Source organism: Callithrix jacchus, chromosome 5 (assembly GCF_049354715.1).
Source record: "Callithrix jacchus isolate 240 chromosome 5, calJac240_pri, whole genome shotgun sequence".
NCBI classification, from domain to species: Eukaryota; Metazoa; Chordata; class Mammalia; order Primates; family Cebidae; genus Callithrix; species Callithrix jacchus.
Window position 1 is genome coordinate 143,216,129 of NC_133506.1, and position 10,473 is coordinate 143,226,601.

The 10,473-nt window shown below is 41.2% G+C and overlaps 1 protein-coding gene across 6 annotated transcripts in view; it reads left to right on the plus strand.

Annotated features, from left to right (window-relative positions):
- The window catches only part of TNFRSF19 (TNF receptor superfamily member 19), a 109,358-nt gene extending 99,826 nt beyond the window's left edge, over positions 1-9,532 (plus strand). For 2 of the 6 annotated variants that reach the window (XR_008481772.2, XR_008481771.2), the window contains exons 8-11: positions 1,215-1,317; positions 1,900-2,305; positions 2,763-2,993; positions 6,876-9,532. Coding sequence is in view for 4 of the 6 variants with exons in the window: in XM_008998029.5 (XP_008996277.1) it covers positions 1,215-1,317; positions 1,900-2,305; positions 6,876-6,884 (518 nt within the window). In the remaining 2 variants the exon portion in view is untranslated. The remainder of the gene's footprint in view (positions 1-1,214; positions 1,318-1,899; positions 2,306-2,762; positions 2,994-6,875) is intronic. The other 4 variants (XM_008998029.5, XM_017973001.4, XM_078375177.1 and 1 more) reach the window with 2 other exon arrangements.
- Positions 9,533-10,473: the final 941 nt, after the last annotated feature.

The window sequence follows — 10,473 nt, forward strand, 5'->3', positions numbered from 1 at the left end:
GGTGAGCATGACACTTGTTTGTTGGGTGGCTGTGAACCCGGTGAGTTCAGTGCGGTCAGTGCACTGTATTTAGATGGGCCAGATGGAGGCCTTGCTGTGAGGGAGACTCAGATGCAGCCAGGCCAGTGCCTTCCTCTTTCACACTGGCTTGCAATTGCAGCCCAATATTTGGCGTTTATTTCTTAAAAGGGAGACTGTCGTTTCATAATACTTTTTCCTGTTTATAAAAGTAAAGAGAGATTCCTTATGGAAAATTTGGATACATACACTTATAGATATAGATATATATGTAAATGTCTATTTTCTCCAAGTCTTCCTCTGTGTATGTGTTTGTGTGTCTGTGTGCATTAGTGCGTTTGTGGTTCTGTAAATCCAAATGATGTATCTATATATAGACACAGTGGGAAATCAACAAGGCTGTTCAAAAATGTGAGTTTATTCTCAGTTCATAGGATTGGGAGAAGATTTATTTTTTAATTTCTTATCTAATCTGTTTATATTTTAGATTTTTTCTTCAATACCTTATATTATCTTTGTAACACAAAATATATCCAGCTTCAGTGATATATTCAGTTTGTAAAGCTCTGTGCACACATCTACTTATTCCTTAAGTGACATTCCTAGCAATAAAAAGAAAGGGTGTGTCTGTGTGTATGGAGTTAGAGGGTTCGAACATTCACGCTGTCATCTGTGTTAGGAGGCCACTCAGCAGGAAAGCTGTCCTGCTCCTCCTGTCTTGAGCGGGGCCGAGAGTCTCATTTCGTGCTCTCCCACAGACTGCTTTATTGCTTTCCCCACTTGTTATTGTAGTCAAATACACATAACATAAAATTCACCATGTTAACCATTTTCAAGTGTGCAGTTAAGTGGCGTTAAGGACATTCTCATTTCTATGCAACCATCACCACCATTCACCTTCCAGAACATTTTTCATCCCCCCAAACTGAAACTTGGTCTCTATTAGACAACAGAGGCTGGTCTCCCCCTTGCTCCAGCACCCAGCATCCACCCTTCTTCTTCTGTCTACTCTCGGTAGCTTATATAAGTGGTTCATCATTTGTTTAAGATGAGAAAAAAGAGAACTTTATATTCCCTTTCCCCCAGAAGTCACCCAAGGGGGAACATCTACATTTCCAAGAGCAGTGTTGAAGTGTTGTTAAAGAGGAAGCTGCTGGAGGTGGGTCCTGTGCTTCACACCTGCGCTGTCTTCCTAGGGCCGGTGCACTTGCTCCCATCCTTGTGCTGCGATGAGGCCTGCAGCCCCGACCGGGCGACTCTCAGCTGTGGGATGCATTCTGCAGCCAGTCTTCAGGCGAGGTAACTGGGTACTTTCAATCAGTCATTTCATATCTTCCTGTGCAAATATACATTCTGCTAATTTACCAATTTTCATCTAATTTACCAATGGAAACATTGCCTCTTAAATATTCTTGACATTCCAGATACTGGTGGGGCACAATTCTCAGGCAAGAATTAGGCAGCATTCTTTATATTTTTCACTTCATTAACTTTATTTTTGTCGTATGTTTGTGATTTTTGACACCTCTGTCATCTGTAAGTAATTAATATGTAAATAATTTTTACCCAAGGCATGTTATTTTAGAATTTTAGAACAGCACTCAAGGAAACTCAGTTGAGACCCAGGAAACTGCATGTTTTAGACAATGGATTAAGTAGAACTATATTAATTAGAAGGAGGTGTCAAAATTCAGTTTTAAAGTAAATGGAGTAATTTGACTTACTCTACTGAGGCAAGTTTATAACAATAGGAAACACTAGAATTCTGACTCAGTAAATTGCTATTTCATCTAGAAGACCTAAAATTATAGCTGACATGCTGCTTTGTAGTAGTGTTTTCGCCTTACCGAAGACTTTAAGCTCTTTTGAATGTGTGTGCAGAAACGCAAGCCCAGCTGGGGAGATGGTGCCGACTTTCTTCGGGTCCCTCTCACGGTCCATCTGTGGCGAGTTTTCAGACGCCTGGCCTCTGATGCAGAATCCCGTGGGTGGTGACCACATCTCTTTTTGTGATTCTTATCCTGAACTCACTGGAGAAGACATTCATTCTCTCAATCCAAAAAATGAAAGCTCAACGTCTTTGGATTCAAATCATAGTCAAGATTTGGTTGGTGGGACTGTTCCAATCCAAGCTCATTCTGAAAACTTTACAGCAGCTACTGATTTATCTAGATATAACAACACACTGGCAGAGCCAGCATCAACTCTGGATGCACTCACTATGAGACACCAGCTAGGTCAAGAGAGTGGCGCTGCCATCCACCCAGCCACTCAGACACACCTCCAGGTAAGACAGCAACTAGGTTCCCTGTGAACATAGCATTAATTTATGGAAGACCAGCATTCTGTTCCCAGCATAAAATTTGGGGAAATCTGATGAGATTTTTTTGCATCTTTCATAATTTCTTCTATGTTGTAGAATATGTTTTAAAATAAATTTCAAGTCTTTTTTTTTTTTAACGAACACAGCTAATATATAAGAGTAAAGTGGACAGCTGCTTCTTTTCTTCCTCTTTGTAAATGCAACCACTTAGCACCGCACCTGCTGCCTCCTTCCCTGGTTGAGAGAGATGAGCTGGGTATGGGGGCATTTTGCAGGCAGTTCCTGACCTTCATGTCTTCCTGTTATATATAATTATAACATATACATTACTATGCCCAATACTTAAATATACTTCATTCACTGCCAAGTTTATGTGAATTTAGGTCTCCTAAAGCTGCTCTTCTCCCTCCTCTCTCTTTAGCTGTTGTTTTCTGGATCACTCTGCTTTAACTGATTGGTTGATTTGGTTGGAAATTGATTGTTGGTTGTGACCTGAGGCCACGTCCTAAGACCCTCTCAGGCGGAATGGTTTAAAATCAGGTTTGGGTGGAGCGAAGGTGGCACCTGCAGAGAAATGGGGGCTGTCTGCATGCTGCAAAGCTAGAGGCAGCAAAGGATTCCGGGTAACTGAGCACATCTCTGCTTTCTCCAGGTGAGGACGTGGCCTTTGCAGAATTTGACATTATGTTTGTAAACATTTCCTTAAATGGGAGCGCATGTATTGTTAGTGTAAGTTCTGGAAGAATAGCATCAGCCTTGAGTGTAGAAGGACAGAGTTACAGCAACAGACCAGCTCCCAGGCCCACAAGACCCTGCCCCACACAGATGGCACTGCTTACCGCCTGTCCCTCCCTGCCCCAGATCAGGGCTGTGGGTGCTGAGGAGGCAGCTGAACCCGCTCCGGAGGCGTCTCGCTTCCACGTGGTTCTGTTCCCTGGCCTGATCATAGCAGAGACTTAGTGCAGAGTCAAAGTGTGAATGCAGATGCGTTCCTTTAAAGATCACCGCATTAGTTACATACTGATCTAAGCCTGCAGTACTTATTTTTTTGTTTTTTTGTTTTTGGGTTTTGAGACGGGATCTCTCTGTGTTGCCCAGGTTGGAGCTCAGTGGAGTGATCATGGCTCACTGCAGCCTCAACCTCCTGGGCTCAAGCCATCCTCCCACCTTGTTTGCTTTTTTTTTTTAACTACAAAAAAAAATCTCTGGAGAATTTATAGGGCATTCTGTAGAGAAAATATTTTTTACCTTTAGAGGGGAAAAAATTGGTTTTGTTCTCAAAGTAGGGAAATGGAGAAGTACGAGAAGGGAGATGACTGAATGAAGGAAAAACAAATTAGGCAGTTAACAGGCACAGAGCACCTACCTCTGAGCTTTGCCTGGAGTTAGGAAAAGCTGTTCACTGATCTTGCTCTTTTGAGCCATCTGTAATTTGTAAAAATTTTTATGATAATAAGAAAAGACTTAAGAATTAACCTAGTTGATTGTAAGTCTCAAGAATGGACTGTGCCCCACAGAACACAGGAACTGAAAGGGCCCAGCAGCCAAGAGCAGGTAACAAGTCCTTCACAGCAGCAGAGTGTCTGCTGGTGGGTCAGAGGATGCTGGAAACGGGAGGGGCTCCCCCGCTCAGCAGCAGAGGGCTCAGCTGCCTCCCAAGGGATCTAAATGAGGGGCCCTTGCCATACATCGTCCATGCCGCTCTTGATAGGAGACCATCTGAGGAACTAGGGTTACAGTGCTGCCGGTTGACTAATGACTCTTTTTCAGAGTTTCGTCAGGAAACAGAATTACCACTCACCTCAATTTTGTAGCTTGTACCCAAGTTTGTGATGTCAATTGCTGAGACTAAAGAATGAAACATCTTCATATCAGGTCATACCGGAACCAACTCACTGCCTGCCTTTTTCTGTGTAGGTTGGTGGTGTGGTGGGGACAGGACTGATAAGCACTGTCATCACAGCTGTGTGAACATGACATTTGAGAAACATGTTTCAGTTAAGATCGGCTTGTCATGACGTAGTAACTCTTTTTCAGAGACGCTCATGGTAGTTCTCATGATTTATATATACTTTCAACTCATTATGAAAAGAAAGTTGTAATTACATCTAAAATGAACCTGATGAGAAAATATTACATTCAAGTTGCACCGCGTAATAACTTACTAACGAAAGGTTTTTACTAACTTTTCAAGAGGTATAGTCCTATAATTATTGGATAATTTAGGTAAAGCTAAGTATGACATTGAATTTTAAAAAGAAATTGTTAAAATACAAACCATTTTTATTTTTCCCCTAAGCTAGTAAATAATATTTTGAGCCCATTTTAAGAGAGAATCATTTCCAGATTCTGAAAGAAAAAAGCTGTCTCTTCAGTGCACTTACTGATCTGTGAAATGTAGCAAACGAACCTTAATCTTCAGAAGAAAATGGGAGCCAGCAGCTACCGTAGGCCTTAGGGGTGTGGTCCTCCTCTTTATTTCAAGGTCCAACCAAGTTGGACTTTATTTCAAGGTCCAACCAAGTTAACTCAACTGGTTTTGCTTTTGTTTGTTTGTTTGTTTTTTTCCAATCTAAATTCTAAAAACCAACCCACATTTCCCCAAACAGGCTAATTTTCCAACTAGAGAACACATTGACTTCTCCTAAAGAATCTGATTTTAGGCTGAAGCAGGAAGATGACTTGAGCCCAAGAATTCGAGGCTCCAGTGAGCTAGGATGGCACCACTGCACTCCAGCCTAGGCAACAAAGCAAGATCCTGTCTCTCAAAAAAGAAAATAATTTGATTTCAGCTGCTCTCTATTATGAACCAAAGCACAAGGCTTCTCGTTAACTTTATCCATTCCACAGGTTCATGTTCAGTCAGCTTGGCTCCATGCGTAGCTTGTTCATAGCTCAGGAAAACGACATGTGTCCACCTGGGAGGGGGATAAGGAGCAGCTGTGGCTAAACAGCACTCTGTCTTTACGTAGTCTGAGACCACGGTTTCAATGCATGATGCATTTGTTTCCAGAACCTGCATTTTCACACACTAGTTTTCTAGTGGGTGATTTAAGATCACCCATAATCTGATGATAGTTACGGTTCTAGATAAAGCAAATAGGTCTGAAAGCCTTCTTTAGTCTGTATGACTCCATTTTAATCAAGTTTTTCCTATACACATCTCTCCAGAATGGAATAGAACTGAGATGTTTGGGACATTTTTTTGCTGAGATATTTGAGAGAACAAAGCCAGCCTGTTTACTTACAGGAATAATGCAGCATTTAACATGTCAACAGGAACAAACAGAAAGAAGGTTAGAAAAGATATGAGGGGAGCTGGGTTCTAGTTTTTCAAGCTATTGAAATCTCTACCTTTTCCTTATTGGCAAAATGAGGATAATTTGCCTCCCACAGAAGGGTTAATGTAGTTATCTTAAGCATGTCAGTTGATCAACATATTTGGTAAAACCATCTCCTGTTATTGGAAGTATTTCAGAAGATTTCACTTCTAGATAACCTCCTTAGACCTAGGAATGATTTTTTTTGAGTGCCAAATGGGGGATGAGCAAGTTAGTGAAGGATTAATACATGAAATTAATGTTCAGTGGTTTCACTTGTCCCCTTCCTGCATTGAGGTCAGTGCCCTTTGTGATGAGGACATGCCTAATGCTACACTTTGCTGAGGATATTTTCCCCCTGAGGATGGTGAGTATTCTAGAGGGATTGTTATAAGAGAAATCTTGGCCTGGTGCGGTGGCTCAAGCCTGTAATCCCAGCACTTTGGGAGGCCAAAGCGAGTGGATCACGAGGTCAGGAGATCGAGACGATCCTGGTCAACATGGTGAAACCCCGTCTCTACTAAAAATACAAAAAATTAGCTGGGCATGGTGGCATGTGCCTATAATCCCAGCTACTCAGGAGGCTGAGGCAGGAGAATTGCCTGAACCCAGGAGGCGGAGGTTGCGGTGAGCCGAGATCGCGCCATTGCACTCCAGCCTGGGTAACAGGAGCGAAACTCCGTCTCAAAAAAAAAAAAAAAAGAGAAATCTTATTCCTTATTTCTGAATATTCTCTAATAGTTTAATGGAAATTTTACATCCAAAGACTAAGTTGGCAGATAAAGAATGGCACTGTTCATTCATCATCTTTGTTCTTTGAAAGAAAGGAATGAAAAATCCTAAAATATTTACCTACAAATGCTTTAAAAGAACACAGCACAGAAGAAAAACTCTTTAAATGTTTAATATGGTTGAAAGCTCACAAAAGAATTGTTTGTTAATACATTGTGATTGCTGTGGGTTACAGTATCATCTTTTAAGTACTCTGCAGATGTTGGGTGACTGTGAATTGTTATGAAAACCTTTATTTTATCCTGAGATTACATGGGTAACTGGATATTTGGATACTACTAATTGAGTTTCTTGTCCATATGCTATTAAATTCATGTATACTATTAGTAAAAGTTATGCATAATAATTATCCACCATCAAAATTTAGCAGAATTAATTTGCAAGACATTGTTTTTAAAACGTCCTTTCTGTTTCTATTTTAGGAAGCTTAAAGGGCCTGCTTCTTTCTGCAGTTGAAGGGTATGCTGGCACCCAAAGAGTACTCCTTTGTTAAGCTTATGGACTGAGCAGTCTGGACCTTGCATGGCTTCTGGGAAAAAATAAATCTGAACCAAACTGATGGCGTTTTAAGCCTTTCAGCCAGTTGCTTCTGAGCCAGACCAGCTGTAAGCTGAAACCTCAATGAATAACAAGAAAGGGCTGTAGGCCAACTTAGGATATTCTGCGTCTTTCCTACATAAGAAGCTTCTCTGCCACAAAAGTGACTTCAAAGACGGATGGGTTGAGTTGGCAGCCTAAGAGATTGGGGACATATAACAAGAAACAGAAATGCCTTCATGCTTTTTTTCATGGTGAATATGGTTGTACAAGACTGAAGACTCAGAGTATACTTTTGCTTTCCAGAAATATTTTCATATCGCCTATGAAATGTCAGATAAATTACCTTGGCTTTCATGTAGAATGGGTTCAAAAGTGAGTGTTGCTATTTGAGAAGGATACTTTTTCATCATCTAAACTGATTCGCATTGGTGGTTAGAATGGCCCACAAGCTGCCTGCCTAAATCTTGGGTTTATTAGATGAGGTTAACTGAATCAGAGGAATCAGACAGAGGAAGATAGCTTTTTCCAGAGTCCACACTTCTGACCTCAGCCTCCGTCTCACGAACACCTGCTGGTGCTGATCTCAGGAGAGCACCTGGGCTGGGGATTGTGGTAGAGAAAAGGTAGCCCATTGCCCGGAGTTACCACAGTGTAGAGACTTGTATGCCAAGGCTGGCATATTTATATGAAAATTAGTTGATATAGAAACATTTGTTGCATCTGTCCCTCTGCCTGAGCTTAGAAGATTCAGAATTTCTTTTATAGAAAAAGGGTATTTATAAACATAAATGATCTTTTACTTGCATTGTATCTTGTACTAAAGGCTTTAGAAATTACAACATGTCAGGTTCCCCTCCTACTGAAGTAGTCTTCCATGAGAACATACCATGTTAGGACTAGAAGAAAACACACAATTTGTAGGGGTTTAGATGAACCAGCTGTAACCGCCCTCGTGTAGTTTGACCAGGACCAGATTAGTTAGCATATCATCTCCTACTTTAGCCATCTGATGTGGGAGTTAAGAGGATGGTGCTTCTTTCTATTAAGGTGCTCCATCCCCTACCTGCTCGGTATTTACACACTAGCATTGTCTCTAGAGCTAAGACAGAAATTAACCCTGTTCAGTCACGAAATAAGGAATGATTTATTTGCCCTTAATCTTTATGCCCTGGAGAGGACTTAGTTGAAGAGGGTTTATTTTTTAGACTTTTGAACATCAGTATGTTCGAGTGCACTATGAACTGCCCTGCCCAAGGCACTGTCTTTTAACATTTAAACTGAATATTAAAATGCATCCATCTTTCCTAGGACATTTGTATCTTCTCACATATTACCCATGTTTTTCTCTCTTTGTGAGGTATGAGTAAATTTTAATGAGCCCTCTCTCCTGTGGCCTTTTCTCCACAGTTTAGGTTCTGATATGTGTTTACTAGCTCACCTGTGTCTGGTACATCTCATGACCTCAATTCCCTCATCTGAAATAGGAAATAAGAGTGTTTCACTGCAACGGGCAATCTGCCCTGTCAACCTAGTGCCCAGTCATAGTTAATTGACTTTTCCTGTTTTCCTTTTTTTTTTTAAAGGATAAACTAGTGGTCCTTTGGTAGTCATGAACTCTTAGGAGAATTGCCTTTAGGATATGTAAAATAGTTAGGGTTTGGCCACACAATGGCTATGAAAATGCAAGTAGAGTTTCCTCGTGTGCCCTCACCGTGATTCACATACGCTGTTTGCAGTCTGGCCCTGTCTGATACCGCAGAGGGATGATGGAAGCGGGCAGGGCTGTGTTCCTGGTGGAGCCTGTCTATATTTTCCATATGTAGAGCCCTGATTAACTTCAAGGACAAACACTTGCTGGAGAAAGTCAGACTGATGGGAATGAGACTTTGGCCAAAAATCCTAAAACATCATTTTCCATCAGTAGAGAGTTGAAAAATGATTTCGTTTTCTACTGAATTGGATAAACCCTGGGTAATTTTTATCAAAGTGAAGATATTTTACTCTACCTGCTCTAGAAATATACAGAAATGTTCTATTTTACACTGTTTGTGTAACATTTTGTAAACATTTGAGAAAAAAAATCGTTTGCACTTCACTTTATTGGAATATCCCATAGCGCTCAGTAAGCTCAGCTGCTGGAGTCCTGAGGTCAGGAAGGTGATGGGTGGAACCACTGTGGCTTCTTGCGCTGCAGAAGCTCGTTGGCAAGAGTGAGACAAGGATTTCAAGAACAACCAAGTCAAGTCATGGATTTTCTAATTTTATGTATATGGAATATATTTTTAAATAGAGATTTTTCTACTCTAGATAAAGTGTTAATACTGCTATTCCCTAGGTTAAGCACGACTGTCGTGCTAGTAAAAAAGAAAGGAAAGGAGAACCATCATTGCTTTAAAATAGATTAAATCAATTTAAATTTCATCATTACTGTGCAAATTTCACCATCATTTACATACTGGAATTTATAACTGTAAATTATTATTTTCTTAAATAGTGTTGTAATGCCTTTTTTATTTGTGAATAAAATTGTCACCTGGTATTCTTAGTTGTGTGTTCAGTGAGAGAATGATTGATTTCTTGGATGTGGACGTGTTTTTTTCTTTCAGAAGTCTGTCGGAGGGCCTTGCGGAGTGCTGCTCCCTCTGAGCACAGCGGCTTCTGCCTGTGGTCCCAGTTATTCAAGAGGCTGAGGCAGAAGGATCATGAGCCTAGTTTAAGGCCAGCCTGGACAGCATAACGAGGCCCTGCCACTAAAAACTCTGCTCCTTGGGATGGAACCCACTCTGGCTCTTCAGGGTTTTGGAGGGTGATTTGTAATCCTCACTGGTGTCCCGTGAGGGAGAGCTTGGGAACGTAACCGGGCCATCAGGCTACTGGAAGGTCTCTGCGACCCCTGAGAAGCCTTGGCATCCAGGTCTTATCATGGTCTCTTCATTGTTTCCCTTTTATGGTGCAAAGAGGGAAGGAACTAAAGAGAAAGTTTTGTATCCTTCTTAATGGAGCTCAGCCAGGTGTCCTGCAGAGGGAGCCTGAAGAGAGGAAGCCCGGGACTCCCACAGAGGACGCATCCTTCCTTTTCTTCCGTCTACTCAGTAAAGCTTTTAAGGATATTATTAGGTTTTGAGAGAGGACTTTAAACTTCCTGAAAAAAAAAAACTTTTAAAAATGTTAAAGCGACGCCCTCAGGTGTGAGTTTCTGCTGTTGACACTGGATTATCTGAGGAAAAGACATTGACTTCTTCCCCCACCACGCCCCACTCACACCCAGCCCCTCAGAGTACGTGGACTTTCCTGGTGTCCATGGAGACCGATTTAGCTTATGGGTACCATAAATCCATTAACTCAGAAAATTAACTCAAAGCAAATAAGGTTCTTCCCAGTCTGGAGTGTTCTACAGAAATAGCGGCACATTTTCATCATTACCACTCTCAGTAAGGTCTCTGCAAATAGCTACTTGTTCTGAATGTGTCCCATTTGAAA